Source organism: Idiotropiscis lumnitzeri, chromosome 3, assembly GCF_059441095.1.
Source record: "Idiotropiscis lumnitzeri isolate Australia: NSW breed Sydney's pygmy pipehorse chromosome 3, RoL_Ilum_1.0, whole genome shotgun sequence".
NCBI lineage: Eukaryota > Metazoa > Chordata > Actinopteri > Syngnathiformes > Syngnathidae > Idiotropiscis > Idiotropiscis lumnitzeri.
In genome coordinates, this window is record NC_142393.1 from 4,287,880 (window position 1) to 4,307,651 (window position 19,772).

At 41.9% G+C, this 19,772-nt stretch overlaps 3 protein-coding genes across 4 annotated transcripts; 1 reads left to right on the forward strand and 2 right to left on the reverse strand.

Moving 5' to 3' along the window:
* The first annotated feature begins 140 nt into the window (after positions 1-140).
* Positions 141-7,961, forward strand: pabpc1l (poly(A) binding protein, cytoplasmic 1-like). 2 transcript variants are annotated; one of them, XM_088291536.1, is made up of 16 exons: positions 141-272; positions 952-1,156; positions 1,684-1,877; positions 2,482-2,597; positions 2,829-2,968; positions 3,047-3,141; positions 3,824-3,961; positions 4,215-4,310; positions 5,286-5,546; positions 5,608-5,695; positions 5,783-5,902; positions 5,974-6,107; positions 6,421-6,529; positions 7,149-7,279; positions 7,379-7,454; positions 7,796-7,961. In XM_088291536.1, exons 1-15 carry the CDS (start codon positions 234-236, stop codon positions 7,439-7,441), a joined length of 1,929 nt encoding a protein of 642 aa, XP_088147662.1. In that variant the 5' UTR covers positions 141-233; the 3' UTR covers positions 7,442-7,454; positions 7,796-7,961. The 2 variants fall into 2 exon arrangements, with proteins under 2 accessions (XP_088147662.1, XP_088147661.1); XM_088291535.1 differs by having other exon boundaries at positions 7,379-7,437.
* Positions 7,962-8,843: 882 nt separating this feature from the next.
* rbm39b (RNA binding motif protein 39b) lies at positions 8,844-15,109 on the reverse strand. The gene is made up of 15 exons (XM_088291386.1): positions 14,841-15,109; positions 14,252-14,309; positions 12,912-12,961; positions 12,641-12,832; positions 12,270-12,323; positions 11,713-11,830; positions 11,098-11,250; positions 10,887-11,024; positions 10,741-10,806; positions 10,435-10,639; positions 10,258-10,344; positions 10,102-10,189; positions 9,916-10,021; positions 9,421-9,499; positions 8,844-9,346 (listed from the first exon to the last, which is right to left on the reverse strand). Exons 2-15 carry the CDS (start codon positions 14,300-14,302, stop codon positions 9,246-9,248), a joined length of 1,488 nt encoding a protein of 495 aa, XP_088147512.1. The 5' UTR covers positions 14,303-14,309; positions 14,841-15,109; the 3' UTR covers positions 8,844-9,245.
* A 2,186-nt stretch (positions 15,110-17,295) lies between these two features.
* On the reverse strand, positions 17,296-19,540 carry rh50 (Rh50-like protein). Its single transcript, XM_088291523.1, has one exon. It carries the CDS (start codon positions 18,883-18,885, stop codon positions 17,425-17,427), a length of 1,461 nt encoding a protein of 486 aa, XP_088147649.1. The 5' UTR covers positions 18,886-19,540; the 3' UTR covers positions 17,296-17,424.
* Between the last annotated feature and the right edge of the window lie 232 nt (positions 19,541-19,772).

A 19,772-nucleotide genomic window follows, 5' to 3' on the forward strand; every position in this document is an offset into this window, starting at 1 on the left:
CTATTGTCATTTTATAATGTTGTCAAAGCAACAGCAAACTAAGCTTTTGGCATCGTTATGGTTTGCATGCGAACTCCAACTAGAGAGCCTCCGCAAATGACGGTTTTGGAGGAACTACTTTATGTGGCGGAGGGCTCGACCATTAAGTGACTTTGAGGACGGGTGCAGGTGTTCCGCCGCAGTAATTAAACGGAAAAAGGCTCCCGGCTCCCTTACGACCTGCGATACGTTTAATGTCCAACCCCAATCAACTTTTTGGCTGTTTAAAAGCTGTAAGTAACAACACACTTGGTTGTTTTATCGTTTTATTTACGCCTTAGACACTTCTAACCACGTGTATGTGAAGTATGATCAATAAATGTCTGCACATGCAGTCTTATTAGGCTAGGCCGCGATCTTATTTTTTTTTGAACAATTGTCTTTTTAAAAAAAAAAAAATCTCAAGAAAATATTGAATGTAATCTTATAATTGGCATTAGCCTGCACGTTGTTTTTAAACTACAAATTTTGTCTCAACTTGACTTTTTTTTCCAAGGCTAAATGATCCTACTAGCAAAGTTGAACTGAAAGTGTCGTTTAGTGTTTTGAATCACATCGAGATGCATTTTGACTTGTTGAGGTTTATACTCTTGCTTCGATCTCTGAATAATTTCTGAATTGGGCTAGAATCGGCGACAAAGGTCACCCATTGGTTTTAGTACTTGCACAAAAAAACGGGGAGATAATAGATTTTGATGAGATGTCTGCCATCTCTCATTGAATTGGTGAGAAAAAACGTGTCAAAGTAACACATCTTCATATTTTATTCATAAGTGCTTTCAGCAATGGGCTTGTTTTATTTGAAATGTTCATTTTAATCATACACATGTAACATGTATTTGTGTCATCAAAGCATCTGTTTGACAATTTTGCTCATGTCTGTTAATGGGTGCTTGCTTTTTCTTAAACCAGCCGTCGACAACAATGAACAGCAGCGGACCGACCTATCCCCTTGCCTCTTTGTATGTTGGGGACCTGCATCCAGATGTTACAGAGGCCATGCTGTACCAGAAGTTTTGTCCTGCTGGGCCAATCATGTCAATCCGCGTGTGTCGTGATATCATCACGCGGAGGTCCTTGGGATATGCCTATATAAACTTCCAGCAACCAGCGGATGGTGAAGTTCCATTCTCTTTTTTTTCCCCTTCATTTTTTCTTTACAAAAAAATATCTTGAATGAGGATTCATCAAATGATTTCACTTTTCATGTTTGCTGTGAAAATGTGAATCTGTGACATTGGCACTTTTTTTTTCCCAAAAGCATCAATTTCTCCGATGTCTGGTTAAAGAAAAGAAAAATGTGGCTGCAATTTTTAGCACTACAGGCCTCCTAATGTTGTAATACGTTTTGAAATCACCTCATAGGTAATGATAAAAGGTCCAATCTTAAGTGCATCAATGGTGTGTATTTAATTTGAAAGCGCTGTCTCGCAATCTCAGCAAGACATCCCAGCGTGCATGTTGCATCTGAGGAAGAGCGCTGCACTGAGGTGATTGCACGTTGACATAAAAATGCATAAAACTGAATTAATACAGTTGCAACTTAAACCAGACGTCGTCAGTGGACTTAGGTAGAACTTAAGTATGTATTCTGAACCGTCAGTATGTCATGTTATTCCGGTCAAACGTTTCTCCGTCTTTTAGCGGAGTGTGCGTTGGATACCATGAACTACGATGTTCTCAAGGGTCGCCCAATCCGAATAATGTGGTCTCAACGTGACCCAGGCCTCAGGAAGTCTGGCGTTGGCAACATCTTCATCAAGAACATGGATGACACGATTGACAACAAGGCTTTGTATGACACCTTCTCAGCCTTTGGCAATATTTTGTCCTGCAAGGTGAGTGCTGGTGTTTCCAAAGCTTTTTGTTACACGACTTGTGTTGTGTTATCTTGTGTTGGGACCACAACTTTGTTCTCTCTCTCTCTCGCTCTCTCTCTCTTATTATGATTATTATTATTGAAAGACCGTAAAATAAGTATATACTAAAATAATAGCACAAAAAAATGAATCCAAATAAATATGTTACTTGAATGTATGTCTACCGACAGTGTTTGCGTGTCAGTAGTCGTCGTTTGAAGAAATATCACTCCCAGAAGTCAATGCTAGTTTCAAGTTAGCATGTCAGTTGCATTTTCCATTGACTTTATTATTAGCACTGGTGATGTTTTTAACTCCAACGGGGCTGTCATTAACTCGTCTCCAGCACGTTCAGGCTGTGCAGAATCACGTCACTCGCTTTCTGTGCAAGTAACATTGCAATTCAGGGTCTTTTCACAAACTTGGGATTGTGCATGCGCAAACAAAAAGACCGTAATCCGGAATATCTTTTTTTCTTTTATTATAACCTTTTTAAGGTAGAGAGCCGATAAAATGCACTACGTGCTTCCATTTCAATGAAAGTCCGAACTCAACGTGTTGCGTTCCATGCTGTTTCCTGTAGGTCGTTTGTGATGAAAAGGGCTCAAAAGGCTACGGCTTTGTTCACTTTGAGACTCAGGAGGCTGCAAACCGCGCCATTAAGACCATGAACGGAATGCTGTTGAATGACAGAAAAGTGTGAGTACATTAATATCTTTTATTGAGTTCCTCTCTGATGAACCCCCCAATAAAGAATGTGCAAGTAATAAAATCACAAGTGACGAGTGAAATGTTGATCAGTGTAATGGAGTCAAAGTAGTTCCCTAGCAAAAATACTGACAAGTGAATTATATGTTGCAGTAAATCTTTGTCAAGTGCAATTTATCCAAAACCTATAATGACACATTTTGTGTGTGGTGACGTCTGCAGTTTTGTCGGCCACTTCAAGTCCCGCAAGGACCGAGAGCAGGAGTTTGGCAGCAAAGCTATGAAATTCACCAATGTCTACATTAAAAACTTTGGGGAAGACTACACTGATGCCAATCTAAAAGATGTCTTTTCTGCATTTGGTAAGAGTGACCGTTCCGATCATATTTATTCGCCTGAACTGTGACGATATCAACTGATTTGTGTACGCCTTCTTTCAGGGAAGACTCTCAGCGTACGCGTGATGAAGGACGAGCGAGGTTGTTCTCGTGGATTTGGTTTTGTAAACTACGCTAACCACGAGGATGCGCAAAAGGTAATGTGTCAAGTTTCTCTGGTGAGTTGATTTTCACTTTTTTCACTGGCTTTTGTAGTTGGATTTTAATTGTGCTCGGGTGTCCATGTTCAAATAACAACGCGAGGGGGAAAAAACTCATTCGAAATGATAAAAGAAAAAAAACCCACAGTGGGTGTCTCAAGAATTTTTTGTGATGAGGCCTAGCCACTCCAGCACTCGATGGAAGCGGAAGCACAAGAATTGGTACTTTTGTGCATGTGTTTTCTGTTCATATGCAGGTATTTTGCCTGATTTCTTTTTTTCTAACCATGGTTTTTGAGAAAGTAAGAAGAAGCAGATATCTGTTATTTTGGAGCTTAAAATTATTACAAAAATGAGTAAGTTGTGCGTGTCGTCGACTTGGCAAAGCAGAATGAGCGTCGTACTTCTACCACATACAATACTCAAGTGCTGATTTTCTTTAAAAAAAAAATAAATGCGTAAATTTTTCTTTACTATTTAATTTAATTCTATTCATCGATGTGCAAAGGTGATGCGAGCAATTTGAGCGTGGTCACAGAATTAAACTCAAGTCATGGTACCACTGTACAAAACTAAATCGTAAGTGACATCAAGATGAGACACGACATTGGAAGTGAAGTGGCAAAGTGTGATTGGTTCAGTGACGTCATGGTGATGACACCTTTTTTGTTTTGGCCAGGCAGTGGATGAGATGAATGGCAAGGAGCTCAACGGGAAGTTCCTCTACGTTGGACGGGCGCAGAAGCGGCTGGAGCGTCAGGGCGAGCTGAAGCGCAGGTTCGACCAGATCAAACAAGACCGCATCCAACGCTATCAGGTACCGCTAATAAAAATGTTAAGTATTGGAAATGATTTCAGCACTCTTGCTTATTCAGATATTGGTTCCTTCGAGATCTGTACAAGTGTTGACTTAATGCGTTTTACTGAAAGGGGGGATGGTGGGTGAAATGGGATTACTGTGGGAGTAAAACAATGCAAAAGTTGCTGACCTTTACCATTATATTGCTGAGCTTTATACTTCACATTTGTTTGTCTTTTGAAGGGCAAAAATGTTAACTTTCTGCTTTCAGGGTGTCAATCTGTATGTGAAGAACTTGGACGATAGCATAGATGACGAGAGACTTCGGAAAGAGTTCTCCCCCTACGGTACCATAACAAGTGCAAAGGTATGTGCTGAGTTGAGACATTTGTAAGCGCGTTAAGTGGTGCCTTGACTTAGGAGTTGAATTTGTCCTGTGACCTCACTCGTTTCAAAAAACATTCCCATCCCTGTTGAAATAAATTGAAATGCTGTCAGTGCATTTCAGCGCCCCCGAAAATGACTTTTACTATTTTTAAAATTCCACTCTCGAGTTTTATACTTCATAAAAACAAACACCAATAATTTATTAGAATCTTAAAGAGTTGAAGTTTTTACGTTATGATTACTGCTCATTCTGGTCTATGTTCTTTGGCCACCAGGGGGCGGTAGAATACAGGTAAAGAACATACAAGCCCCTCCAAAAGCATTGCAAAGGCGGGATCAATTCATTTTTGTTTTTGTAGTATTCTGGAGACATTTGGGTTTCTGATCAAAACATGAATAAAACAATAGAATTTCTTCTTTTATATCATGGCATTTGCATTTAGATGTTTAACAACTCGGGACAGAGCACCTTTTGGTTTGAAGCCACACACTTTTCAAGTGAGCAAAAGTATGAAATGAACTGAACGTGAATAACATGAAATATTTGGTGGCATAACCATTATTTGCAATAACTGCATCAAGCCTGTGCCCGACCAACTTCACTAGACTTTTGCTTTCTTTGTTCAAAATGCTTTTGTTGGCCTTTACTGCCGCCCCTTTCAGTTCTTTTTTTGTCTCTGGGGCTTTCTCCCTTCAGTCTCCTCTTCAGGAGGACAAATGCATACTTTATTGGGTTCAGGTCCGGTGATGAACTTGGCCAGTCTAAAAGCTTCCATTTTTCCCTCCTGATGATGTCATTTGTTGTTTTTGTTTTCTTGTTGTGTGGCGAAACTACTCCTGATTCGTTAAGATGCATTTTGCTGTAAATTGCCCGAGAAAATAGTTTCACAGAATATATAGTCCCAGTAGTGACGGTCCTTCATGTTGATGGAAATGGACCTCTCTCCTCTTGCAGGTCATGACCGACGGCACCCAAAGCAAAGGCTTTGGCTTTGTCTGCTTTTCCTCACCTGAAGAGGCAACAAAAGCCGTAACTGAGATGAATGGAAGAATTATCGCCACCAAGCCGCTGTATGTGGCGCTAGCTCAGCGAAGGGAGGAGCGTAAAGCGATTCTCACCAACAAGTACATGCAGAGACTAGCCACCCTGAGAAGCATGAACAGTCCCATCATCGACTCGTACCATCAGACGAGCTACTACATGACTGTGCCGCAGGTAGGATGAGCTTTTATTTATTTTTTTTTCGTTTCATTTGAACCGGGCATCTTTCTCACAGCCTTCCACGCGCGGCTTCTATGAGCACAATGCTGTCGGCAACATGAGATCAGTGCCTCGCTGGACAGGACAGCCGCCAAGAGTGCACGGTGAAGTGATGGCCTGTGACCATGTGGTTGTGTTGAAAGTCCAAAGGTGCACCTAAGACACAAATGGTGCCGCCTGCATGTTTTCAGGTCCGTACTCATCTCAGTATGTTGGCGGCTCTGCCCCTCGCCAGGGCTCCACTCCCATCGCCACAGTGAGACAGGCTTCCACTCAGGCTCCACGTATTAGCAGTTCCACACAAAAGACAAGTCAGTCCCAGCATCCGATACGTGCCAGGACACGGATGGCACCTTTTAAAAAGCACATTTTTTTTAATTAGGTAACATCGGAACCCAGACTGCATGCGGGCGAGCTGACATGTCCGGCGTGTCACGGAGCGGTCAATTTAAGTACTCATTGGCGGTGCGGAACCCTCAGCAAGTCGTCTCTGTGCCCTCCATGACCAGACTCCAGGTACTCGACCAAGTTTGAATGAGTACCGAGCCCCGAAACATCAATAAAGTGGTACCTTGACTCACACGTTTTTGCAAGCTCAATATGATTTGATTTTTGGCTTTGCGTTGTGAGCAAAAATTTGACTGAAGGGTCTACTTCAGCGACTCTAAAACTCAAGTGAAGTGGGAAAAAAAACCCGACAAATTAGAACCTGGGTTCGTCAATTAGTTTCCATGAGTGACCAAACGTGACAAACAAATTAAATCCATCAGAGAAGGATCCACTGGACTTAAGTTCCATTCCTGTTGTAAAGATGTACAATTTTTCTTAGGTTGTTCCCGCCCCTGTGATGGAGCAGTCCGTACACGCTCAAGGAATGGAGCCACTAACTGCCTCAATGTTGGCTGCAGCACCACTTGTGGACCAGAAGCAGCTTTTTGGTATGGAGTGGAGTGAACGCTGAATGGCAGATGTGAACAATTTGTTTCTTGCCACTCCCAGTTGAAGTTTAATGTCAAACTCAAAAATTAAATGAAGAATTACGTTGTGTATTTGAAACAACCACATAGTTTTTCTTTTAAGTCTGTTCAGTGTAATGCTAACAATCATTGCAAATTCTATCGCGTTTAAGCTATGGACATTTGAGCAAATGATGAGAATCGAGGTTAAAAAAAAAAGCAGCTACCAAACAAGTGTTTTTTTTTTTGAATGACATGGGTGGATGCTTAACTGTGCACTTTAAAGCTTGCAGGCATTGAGTAAAAGGCTTTTCCACTTAGGTGGTTGTGCCATGTTTAACCGTTTTGATGGAATTTTGAGGCTTGAACTTTGCTGTTTAAAAAAAAAAAAAGAAAGTTCAGTCTTCACAATTTCCGGACAGAAAAAGATCAAGACTGATGAAAAGCCTGGACTTAAATAGCACATTTCCTGAACACCTTTTTTTTTTTTTTTCATCAATAGCCTGATACCAATCAATTGCTCACCCCTGATCTCAATGGTCTGAATGAATTAAAGAATTGTTGCTTTCCATCGTATTATGTTGGGTGTGCTGTGCCTCAGGTGAGCGCCTGTACCCTCTGATCCATGCCCTTCACCCAAGCCTGGCTGGAAAAATCACTGGAATGCTGCTGGAGATTGACAACTCGGAGCTGCTGCACATGCTGGAGTCACCAGAGTCCCTCCACTGCAAGGTATACACTGACACTGACTTTTATGGGCCGGTCCATGATTGCGCAATAAGAAAAAAACAAACATTCAAATAATCCTTTTTTTTTTTTTTTTTGGTTCAGGTGGACGAGGCCATTGCTGTTTTACAAGCCCACCAGGCCAAGGTCTGCTCCCCCAAAAAGTGAGGATTCCTTTCAGGTCAGCCATGTTAATTCTGTTAAAATTCTTCTCATCAGTGGACGGAAGCTACTGTGTTAGAAGAGTTGCCTAGTTTTTTCGCCCCCCCCCCCCCCCCCCCCCCCCCCCCCAGTGTTCATGTATGACTTAGAGAGTATATAGAATTGAGTTGCGCGTCCATACTAGACTAATTCTGAAAATGACTTTTTTGTGAGCCTGAGCTCAAAGGAGTTACAAGGCGGGTGGACAATAAATCAAAATTCAGTGTGCTTCAATACAAAATTTCATATTAAATTCAGTATGACGTCTGTTAGCTCATTTGGACGGTCATTGAAAATATAACTATGTAGTTTTCTTTACAGGTGGTGACAACTTTCTCGACGAGGAGTAAAATTGATTTAAAAAAAAAAAAATAGAAAGAAAAACGAATGTATGTTGGCTGTTACTGGAAAAAAAGGAGTTGAAGCTGTTTTGTTCTTTTTGTAATGTCTTTTGTTATAATATAAAGTTCACAATATAGGCATTAAACCTGTCGTGAGTCATTTCAACACGTTACAGCCGCAGCACCGCGCCCATTCGCAAGCATCCATTTATACGTTGATCATTATCAGGTAACATGCTGGTAGGAGTACGCAACATTTCTATTTAACCAGTGATGGACAATTTCAGAGGACTTTTAATTCAATTCTGACAAAAGGCAGAGCGGGTGCAAAACAATTGTTTGAACTGTTGAGCATGACACAGCGAAGTTGTAAAACGACACAAGTAATATTTTCTGAAAATTTTAAAGAATACAGTACAAAGCTCCTAGATATTATTTGCAATGTATCATCAATCTTATAATATGAAGGGCTACCATCCAAATGGTCTTACTGGAAAGACCCTGCGTTAGGCCTGTAAGTAATTAGACAGTGGTGGAGGCCTCCCTTGAGTATAGATTTTGTCTGTGGCCGGACCTCAATCAAGTAATGCATGTGCTAAAACCCTCAAGTAGGCTAAACGAGTAGCAAAGCATCTCTAGGAATAAAATGCCAAGAATATGATTAGCTTTGGGCTCTGATTACTAAATGGAATTCATTTACAACCTTGTCAATTTGTCATACTTTTTGAAAGCTTTAAATTGTGGTAAACCTAAATGACTCAATGTGGAATGGTAAAATACACAAATTGAAACTTTTGACACTCAAATCACATTTAAATGATTCCAGTCAGTAAGTTGGACGGATAACTATTTGCAAAATTCACGATTTGTCTAAAAGGCAACATATTTCACTTTGAATTTGAATGTCATTGATAAAACGATACGCTCCAGTTGAAAAATGACTCCCTGCAACATCCAGTGACATTTTGAAATTTTGGATTTAAATCAATTGAAAACTGATCTAAAAAAAACAGAACTCATCAAGCCACTCAGTTTTCAAATAGTTTATTGGGAGCCTTCATACTAAAAATGAAATTATGTCCGTAAAAAGTTACAAAGCATTGTTGTAGACATGGATATACTTTTGGTATTTAAGACTCAATATTCCAACACGTGTAATCCTGCTAATTCTTTTCAATCTACAAGTACTCAAGGAAACAAGCAGATGAGACAGGAATATTTAAAAACAGATCTGCAGATTTCTTCAGTGGTACTTGACAGCACAAAGCCACAAAGTTGAACATAAACTCAAAACGACCCTTTTTCTTTCATCTTTTTTTTTAAGGGCGTATATGTGAATTTGAGCCAGCCAATTTAAATGAGGTCGTTTCAAAGACATTTTAATCAATGCAACGAAATGTATTTACACTGACGATCACACGCATGCCTCACTATCGACGTGTTGGCATGAGAAGCTGCTTCGCTGTTACTGAATCCGGGAAAAGGTTGTGGTATGTTGGTAAGGGAACGTAGGCCGCCTTGATCATTTTCCCTACAGGGAAAGCAGGAAAAGACGTGTTCATCTGCAGTAATGTCCTTTGAATGCTGAAGTGCTGCTGCACATACCTGCAAACCAGCGTCCATGAAGTGCATTGACAGATGCCATAGCTGCTGGTATGGAGGGGCACTTCACATACACGTTACCCTGCACCAAAAAAAATAATAATTTAAATAAGTGACACTTGCGCAGAATATAAAAATCTCAATTTAGTCACAAAAGGACTCAAGTGAGATCTGTGCTCATTTAATTGAAAACAAAGCTGCTGTTTTAGCAGGGAAGTTCCAAAGCAGTGCATCGTACACGGCAGTATCCCTGTATTTATTTATTTTTTTTTGTAAATGTATTTGACCGCCGATGAAAACAAATTTTGTGTTCCAACACAATAACAAAGATGAGGTGGATGGCTGCATTGTCACATTCTGGCTTTCAAAGCCAGCGCCTGGCCTGGAGAATGACGTGGGCACGAGTTGTCAAGCTATTGTTGGTCCATTAAAGCTATTTCTGCTAATCACATCTCTTGCAGTGGTCCCACAAAATGAGAAACGAGAGAATATTCTCACCTGAGCAGAGTTCTTGTCAACATAAATGTGAACGACTCCACCATGCTTGTTACACTCCTCGATGACATCTTCTTGGATCTCAATGGCCCAGCTGGGATCGTTTTCCCTAAGAAGAGGGGAAAAAAATCCAGCAAGGTCAGCAGTAGGTCATATTATAGATATTTAGAAGGATTTTGAAAGCCTTACGCTTGTGGGTTGAAGAGATTGGATAACTGAAGGCAGTGAGTGGCCAGTGGCTGAGACGGAAGGTTCAAAGCTTGGCTCGGTGCAGGCGCTGCAAAAGTTTAAAATTGAGCAAACAATCATGTGACATAACTGACCAAAGCCGTCATTCTGACTTACTTGCTGGGGTGGCCATGTTTCCATAAGGTACAGAGCCAGTCATCTGTAGTGCCTGCTGAGCAGCTGGGGGAATCTTGAGACCAGTTCCTGTAAGACCAAACACATTGAGTCCAAAAAATAGAATAAATGCTCATTCAAAGAAAATAAAAAAAAATCTAAATATGCAGAATTGCAAACCTTCAGCAAGTCGGGCCATGAGCTGCAATCGCCCAGTGGTTCCAAGGTCGATGCCGGTCCGTTCCAGCTCATCGTTGTCCAGGAACGAGCTTGCCGTGGACGCGTCCGAGCGCTCTGTAACGTGGCCCACCTTCATTGGCCGGCCGGCCAGTTCGAAGCCATTCAGTTGCTCCAGGGCCTTTTTTGCACACTCTGCATCTGCAAACTTGGAAAAACAAGGCAGATCATGGTCTTTGTCAGTGAACAATATAAATGGCGGACCAATGAACACACAGAAAACGTATTAAAAGACTTTCATTCACTTACCGATATGAAGCCATATCCTTTGGAACGTCCAGTTTCGCTATCCATCATGAGCTGAATACCTTCAATCTGCACCAACACAAGAAGATGACAATCATTCATCGGCACACGTACAAAACTCTTCCTTAAATGTGGAAATCTATTCTGACCCTTCCAAAGGGCTCAAAGATCCCTCGCAGCATTTCCTCGGTGATGTTGAAGTGCAGCGAACCCACATAGAGCCGCATGGGCCCCGCGCTGCCTTTCTGAAGGTTACTGGCGGCCGCGGCAGCTCGATTTTTCTCGGCCTGCGAATGCGAGTATAAAAGATTAGCCATGTCAGTGAAACATCTGCAAGCAGCAAAAGTCGTGCTCACCTACCTGAGACGCCTGGACAATGATGGGCACTCCCAAAAGTCGCTGACCCGTCAGGCCGATGGCCAAGGGCACAGAAGACGACTCCACAAACTCAATGTAGGCGATCCCCTTCGATCTTCGCGAATTCCGGTCTGATATCATTCTCACGTCACGAACCTACATGACAAAAAAAATTCCAGTCATTAATTTTATACGCGGTGAAGGACGACAAAATGAATGTGAATCAAGCGGCGAAGCGTCTCAAAAAGCTTTGCTGGACTGAATCGTGCACGACATCCCACGGCGGTGAGCCGGAGGTTGAGGCAAGCAGCTGACTAGCAACTAGCTTTGCCACCAGGCTACTTCCGCGACAAAACATGTTGCGGAGTCACTCCAAAGACAGTAATCATCGCCTCCATGGTAGAGCCACGCTAACGGCTAAACTAACCTAGGATTGACACGCATATTTAACACCGCAATTAAGTGCTTAAGTCCACTTCTCACAGACATTCCGGAACTGCATTTAAGTGAGAAAATCCGACCTTAAACAGCAAAATTGCAGGACAATGAATATGTGTCGGGTGGAATCTGTAAACAAACTTGGTAGAAAGTCCACAAGCAAACTGCCCAATAACTCACTTTTCCGACAGCTGAGAAGAAATCCTCCAGGTCTCGAGCTCTGATTCTAGCAGCCAGCTGCATGCAGAAAACGGTGCGGGCATCTCGCTCCTCTGGCGTTAGATTGTCTATTGGTTGCCTAGAAACACAAAAGGAGGGGGCTCAACTAATACATAGAGATAGAGAGTGCATACATAAATGTATTTCACGTAAGCTTGAAATCTTATCCAACCACTACAACCCTTCCACAAAATGGACCAATCATTGGAGCCGTCCAACATCCCTACACCAGCCTGACATGCGCAACCTGGCTTGGAGATACTTGAGGGACACTTTTTGGCAAATGTAAAATAAGCACAGCGGGGATCCACAATACTCAATAAATTCAGTTTTCGTATTTTTAAATTGTGCAGCAGGACGTCTGAGATGTCAATGAATAAAGGCAGACGGGGAAAACTGTTTAATGTCGATATACATTGCAAAAGCACAAAAAAAAATCACATCATCTACTGGCATTTTTTTAAACATTTTCTGCATAAGATTCATGCACAAGGCATCAATAGAAAATGACATTGTACCTGACTGGACTCTTCTCCTTCTTGACAGGAGTGCGACTTTTGGACCGCTTCCGTCTGAAACCAAGATTTAAAAAAAAACATTAACATTTCCACCTCGCAGATTAAGCCAATGATTCCCAACCAGTGTGCTGCGAGAGATGAGGGAGTTGTGTGGGGGGGCTGTTTGAAGTAATACAAAAAGTCATAATAATTTGTCTGCAAATAAATAACATGCATATCTTCGTTAATCTGGTCAGCCGATCAAACAATAACGTCACTTGTAGGCATTCATACAACACCATCATTGCTTCCTGCAAGTTTATCAGCTAAATTGTTGGGAAACACTGGGCTAAGCCGCACAACAGTAAACGTTTATATTCCAATGCACCTACATGGGGCTCTTTCGAGCTTTGTAGCGCCCGGCTCGCTCCCGACTTCGAGAACGGCTGCGATGGTGTTCCTTGCCGCGGTTTTGCTTCCTTTCTTGGCTCTTGCTCCTCTTCTTAGCTTTTTTTCTGTCTTTGCTTCGGCTCCGGCTCTTTCTTTTCTTGGAGCCTGGGCTTCTGCTCTTGCTCCGCCTCTTCCTGCGTGCCATTCAACAGAGAAATCCGTTATGGTCAAGACACTGCGCTCTAAATCCAATACAGTGACGCAAACGCTTACTTCCTGTTGTGGCCATCGTGTCCGTTTGCATGAGAAGACTTGACCTCATCCTAAGCAAGGTTGATAGAAGAACATCATGAGGACGTAGACGCAACATTTCAAGTCGTCATGGTACAGGGGGAGGGGAGGGACAAGAGAAAAATGCAGAAATATTTCAATTAATCATAATACTTCAAAATGTCTTTCTGTTCTGTCTGGACAGGTGTCCTTTCCAATTGCTGCCTCTCTGCTCTTAACTTGGCAGCAAAGTACTCTTAATCAAAGATGGAGGGTGTCCCAACACAACTTTTAGGTGAGTTCAGGAAGCTCTGACAATTGGCAGCTCATCTCAACCCTTCCCCCTATTGCCAGTCGTACCAATGTCACTATTTGTGCCTAATCATGTGACCACGCACGACGTGGGGTCGCTAAAAGAGATCCTTTGTGGTTGGTGTCAGTCCAGTGATCTTCACCCATTTTCGTTCTTGGACTGTAAGAGCTCGATGCCACCTCTGTCACACATCTTGCCCTGAAGCAAACAGGGATTCACACTTCTTAGTAATATTGACGCCCAAGAAAAAGAAATATCAAAAAAAAAAAAGCCTTCCACGAGACACTATTATCTTAAAGGTGTGCCATAAATGTCGTCTTGACTAACGTAGGTCAAGCCACTTTACACATGATAAATAGAAGTACTACTAGATTCTTATGTGGTGTTGTGTAGCATGCAAATTCAAGATGCTGATACACATTCAAGTTGAATGAGGCAAAGGGGCAGTATTCATATTTATAAGCAAATGAAACATGTTTAACAATGTAGGATGGAACTGGCACAATTATAAGACTGCCTCTGGCTGATTTACGGGGGTGGGTGTGTGAAAGGGCATCAAGCTTCTTTGCAAAGTTTTCAAAGGAGAGCAAGAATCTTGCACAGCCTTCCTATTGCCATCTGTTGAATTGCACGTGCAGGTTATAAATCTGAATACTGCCAACTTTGCTGGCCAGATAATATGGGCCTATCGCTCATCGGTATTCACCTTGTTGCAACCGAATAGGGCCTGGGTGTTTTAGGTCGAATCTCTTTTAGTCCTATGGTGAACCACAGTACATCAGTATATGCACAATAACTACCTTCCTTTTTTTCACAGTTCACAGTGGAATCAAAGATGAATTCATGGGAGTAGAGGTGAGATATCATTAGGGAAGTCTATAAAGAGAGATAGATGCGGATTTATTTATAAACTTACAGCGTTTTACTCAAAATACCACACAACATTCATGTAAACTTTGTCACAGTTGCAATTATTGTGAACGGGTCAAGTGTAGAAAATAAGCGGCATTGCTTTGACCTCTCAACCCACCTTTCTGTACGGCGCCTCCAGCATGGCCTCAACATCAAAATCATCAGCCATGACGATCCTAAAATTAAAGGGTGAGTCCATTTACTGCTTTGCACACGTGGAACACAATCGCAACGCATTTAGTCTTGCAGGAACTGTTTTAAGCGCAGCAAATTCGAAACGAAACATAACACATCTAATTTAATGTGTGGAATTAATGTTAATAGTTTTCAGTTTGACTCATCTACTTCACCTTAAGGCTGTTTAAATCCACACGCTAAGTCGAATATTAAATACAGAGCTCGAAAAATAAACATGTTTCGACGATCAACGTGCAAATATTTAGGGAGGCTAAATGGCGGTCGGGGCTACATGCTAACGCTAGTTAGCTTCTTGGGCCTGTTGAAGTAATCGACGGCCTCGTTTAGGATTACAAATGCATACAGATCAAATAAACGTACACGAAGGTCCGATACGTTGAGGGCACACTGTAAACACAGCTAGCGCAAATGCGAACAAAACAACAGCCCGGTGCTAACGTGATGCTAATGTTGAAAAACAGGCAAGCTAACAGCACAACGCGAGTTTAGTTAGCAGACAATGACGTTACCCTTTGGAATTGGTGAAAGTGTGAGGGGGAAAAGTCAAAATATCAAAGCCAGTGTCCCGCCGAAGAGATTGTTCTGGGTGCTTCCCGTGCGGTAGATCCCACCAAAAAGTGGCATAAATGATTTCAACGAGTGCCTTATGTAAGTAGTTTTTTTTTTAGTACACGAAGGCGAAAAAAAGCAAAGGATCGGTCGTGGCCTTAACGGCTGTCGCCGTTTTGCTTCTTCTTCGTCTTCTTGTTTCGCTTGTTTGCCGTCTGGTCAGCTAAAGTTTGGTGCATTACCGCCTTCTATCGGACTGGAATGTGAAACAGTAGAAAGGCCGAAAATAAAAATGACAGCGTTAAATTATAGCTGCTCAATCCTCACGAGGATCTCAGGCGTGCTCGAGCCTATAAAAATAAATCAATATAATTAAAATCATGTCCTACTCATTAATCGCGTTTTCCTTAAAGAACCAATTAACTGATTCTGAGTTTTGGTTGTTGATACTTTTCCAAGAAGATCGGCGCTGAATGCAAGTTTATTTTCCTTTAATACAATTATCCATTTCCCATTCGCTTTATCATAAGATCTGGATGCCATTAGCACATGCCAAGCAGTCTCATGTTGGCAACACATATCATCTCTTCCAGCGGAATTTCCGATTACAAATACACTCTTCCTTCTGATTCCTTCCCATCTTGTGCTCAAAAGCAGGTGTCATTAACATGGTACCGAGGGGAACCAGGTAGTCCCCAAGGGCAGCCTGAGAAGGCCTCTTTTACGAAAAGATCGTTTATTTTTTTTCTGTTGCTGTTCTAAAAACAAAAAACAAAAACGCAATTAGCGGTAATCTGTAGCAAATCTGTTTTAATGCTATAGTTTTCACATCACATTTGCGTTTGTGGGAATAATTTGGGAAAAAACAACGATGTGGACCTCAAATAATTTTTGCAAATTTGCTATTGAAGAAATGTGAATCGCAGTGGTAGCCCTTCACGTTATTGTCAGTACCCAAGAAGTAGCTCTCAGTTTCCAAAAATTTGACCCCTGCCCTAAACCAACCTGTTTCTGAAGTTTTGATAAATCTCTTCCTGTGTCCCTTAAGTCCCAGTTCTCTTGCCAAATGTCCAGCATTTTCCTTTCAATGATTCATTTGCATTCACACAATTTCTAGTGTTATTGGATCCAGTTTGACAGCTTGCTAAGCCAGAATGTCAGCAGTTTCATGGTACTCGACTTTGATCCGTGCGAGGACTCAAATAAAAGCCACACTAAATCCTTTATTTTCAATCCTGCATAAATGACGATGATGTCGTCTGAAAATTAATTCCAAATTGCATGACTCAAGAGTTGTAATATTTGTGAGTGCTGCCAGGCTGATTTAACCAGTGTATTATCGAGATTACATTTCTGTATCTTGTGTAATGCTTCCATTATTGCTAATCTATTTTTTTTTTTGGGGGGGGGTTATGTACTAAAAAAAAAGATACTGTACAACTGAGCTTACTCTAGGGTAGGTAAAACCCAAAACTTTCTTGCCAATATGTTCTGCGTGCCCGCACTAGCGTGTACACAAAATTCTGATTAATATTGATTTTGTGGAATTTACCCGTTTTTTATCCATGCCTATTTTGTCTTGTCCTGCCACTTGCCCAGCTTGCATCACACACCCGAGGTGTATCAAAATGTGCACTCTAAGCCTTCATTCACAATACAGTCCAAAACTATATGTGACACTATAAAATAGTTTCCTCATTCTGTTTGGCAATTCGGATACCCCAGCTAACGATTTACTTGCTTCACGTCGCATATCACGTGACCAACGTACCTGTCATGACGTTCCGGCGCGTTAAGGTCTCTGTTAATGTATCGTGAAGAAAAAAAAAATGTTTATTTTCATTTTGTATTTTGTTGGATAAGGGTCTTCTTGTATGTGCTGTGTTTTTAGTTGTCCACCAGGGGTCACTGTTGTGTCTATAAAGCTAGGTCTCGTTCGTGATGTGACTTGTTTAGTTTGTGAAAATATTTGGACACCGTTTGGAATGTCGTGTTGCACAATGAAGACCAGTAATAGTGAAAAATAAAGCTCGTTCGTCAATAATTTACCTGTCTATACAACCCCCCATATGTTTAGGTTAGATTTTGCCACTAACGTCGTTATTTTCTGTGAATTTTGATTTCATATTTAATTTGTTGTTTAAAAAATGCTGGTGGTAATTATGTAGTCTAAATCTAATAAAAATATCAGAGCATCATAAATTCACAGCGCATGTTTTTTTATGCTTGTTGGTTCACTCATTCATGATCAGATCACAAATAATTTTCGTCAGTCACATACAGTTGGACACATTGCAATGTCTTGATTTAGATTTTTAAACTATACAAATGTGTGACTTGTTGCTAAGCCAATCACATTATTCATGTTAATATTTTGCTCCAATTTGGATTAAAACATTAGATTTACTCAGACAATAAATATGACATATTTATTACAATATAATTACAAAATATACAATTCATATCCAATCCCAAAGTATTCTTTTGAAACCATTTTGTTAGACAAATAATTTTTCATTACTTCCGTAAAAATAGCATGGCATGTTAGGCAACAGTTTCCTCTTTATCTGTGCCTTTGTTGAGTTGAAGTGGTGAGTAAGTGTCCTCGGGCACATCAAAATAGAGTCTGTCGTCAAAACAGAAATCATCTGAAGGTGAGGCGAGGAACGGCATTTTCAAGACCACGCCTGTGAGGATGCCTCCGATGGCGGCCGCTGCTATAGTGGAAAAGATGGCTGCCACCTGGAAGAGAGCCTGTTCTCGGGCACTTCGCCCCAAACCTGGCTGCAGACCCGGAATCAATTCCTGGAGCTCGAGCAACTTAGGATCGCCTTCTTTTGGGGCTCTGTGCCTAAAAGTGTCATACAAACTCGGCCCATAGTCGTCCTCGTTCGCCATCATTATTGCGCAAATCCCAGCAGTGCAAGATATGAGTCCTGTCAGACCGTGCAAATTATGTATTCCACATTGATCCTGGATGCGGAAGCGTCGCGCCAAGAGGGGGCTCAGGTACTTGTATCCTAGCATGCATGCGATGCAGCCCACCATTCCCAGGGCATATGCTCCTGCTGGCGAAATCATCATATCGACGGACGCCCCGACCGTCACGCCTCCAGCCAAGGTCACGTTCTGGATGTCGGCCATGCTGAGTTTGCCATTTTTGTTGAGGAGTGCCGAGAGAGCAAAGGCCGTGGTCGTGGAGGCGCAGAGGCCAATGAAGGTGTGGAGGATGGCCCTGTGCTGGTCATCGCCTTTCAGGGTTAGTGCCGAGTTGAAGGAGGGCCAGAACACCCAAAGGAACAAGGTCCCCATCACGGATAAGATGTCCGACTGATAGCTGGTGTTCTCCTTGGCGTGGCCTTCGTTGAGGCGAGGTCTGTGCAGCGCAAAGGTGACTCCCAAGCCAAAGTAACAGGCAAAGAGATGAATGAGGATGGAACCTCCAGCGTCGTTGATCTTCAGGTACTTCAGCACTGCCCATTCCGTCACCGCAAATACCGGCACCTCCAGGAGAGCCATGACCAGCAACTGCAGCGGGCTGGTCTTGCCCAACACCGCCCCGAAGGAGATAAGCACCACGGCGCAAGCAAACTCCGCATTGATGAGGTTGATCACGCCAAGTTGGATCTTCCCATCGTGGCTGAACTGGAAGTAGCCTTGCACTAGAATGGCCCATTGGATGGAAAAGGTAGCCACGAGAAAGTTGAAAACCATCCCTCCGAATCCATAGAGTCGGAAAAACGCCAGCAGGCATCCGAAGCCGATGAATATCATCACCTGGATGTCGGCGAAAAAAGGGTAATCCTTGTAGACGGCATTGTCCATGGGCTTGGTCTCGTTGCTTTGAAATCTGGCGTCGGCGTGCTCGTCGTATGTGACAAAAGTGGCAAACAGTCCCACAATCACCACCTCGGCTGCAAAAACAAACACGGGCAGCCTCACCCGCATGCTGCTGGCGCCTGGCTTCATTGTCGGAGCTCGTCGATCAAATGAGAGCGCTTTCATTTGAAGCCAGGATCATCATCGGCATAGATAAGGGAGGACAACGTTCAAGTCCGCTCGCGCTCAAACAAGTCGACATATTCCGTCGTCTGAACTTTGGCTCGGATCATAAGAATCTCTTGCTCCTACACGCAGTTGATTATTCACATTTGAAACACCTCAGAGAGCATTTTCGCTTCTTTTGGCAGAAAAATATTCAATTGTTTTGTTATTAAACCTTCATTTTTTTGGGTGAGTAATGCTGCAGAAAATAAATTTGCAAGTTTTACTCTTCAATTCAGTATACTGAAATGAAATAAAATTAAATACAACCGGCAGCCACAGGTGAAAACTTTTCCGTTTTCAACCCGTCAGACCGGCTGAGGGTTGAATATGCACACTAGAAAAAAAAACTTTTGCAAGGTTCCCCCAACTAAAATCATGACTCCACCCCTTTATCTTATCTAATCAGTAAGTAAATAAAATAACACAAAAAAAACTTCACAGACACTTTTCAATTTGTATTTCTAAGTCTAAAATTGCATATTTATTTACATGTTACTCTTCTTTTTTTTGTACACTGTCCAGGTTCTCTACATTGCACTCACACGCAAGCGCACGCACGCGAAAATGTGACAACGATTTCATACGCACGCTCGTTTGTGTGTGTATTGGAAAGGGGAAACTTGCACGTTTGTAAAACATTTGAGGCAGCAAGTCACTTTGATGATCTCTGCGTACTACAAGTTTTTCATCTGTTCATCAAACAAGACATTTCTTCGGGTCATATCACATCATCGTTCATATCATTGACGGCTGACTTTTAACCAGTGTTAAATAATGACAATATATATATATATATATATATATATATATATATATATATATATATATATATATATATATATATA

Coding starts and splice junctions, on each gene's coding strand:
- pabpc1l (XM_088291535.1), top strand. CDS start 234: ATGTCCAACCCCAATCAACTTTTTGGCTGTTTAAAAGCT. Junction 2,969..3,046: donor AGATGTCTTTTCTGCATTTG/GTAAGAGTGACC, acceptor GCCTTCTTTCAG/GGAAGACTCTCAGCGTACGC. Junction 6,108..6,420: donor CCTCCATGACCAGACTCCAG/GTACTCGACCAA, acceptor AATTTTTCTTAG/GTTGTTCCCGCCCCTGTGAT.
- rbm39b (XM_088291386.1), bottom strand. CDS start 14,302: ATGGCTGATGATTTTGATGTTGAGGCCATGCTGGAGGCGCCGTACAGA. Junction 10,807..10,886: donor TCTTTGAGCCCTTTGGAAGG/GTCAGAATAGAT, acceptor GTGTTGGTGCAG/ATTGAAGGTATTCAGCTCAT. Junction 10,190..10,257: donor AAACATGGCCACCCCAGCAA/GTAAGTCAGAAT, acceptor AAACTTTTGCAG/CGCCTGCACCGAGCCAAGCT.
- rh50 (XM_088291523.1), bottom strand. CDS start 18,885: ATGAAAGCGCTCTCATTTGATCGACGAGCTCCGACAATGAAGCCAGGC.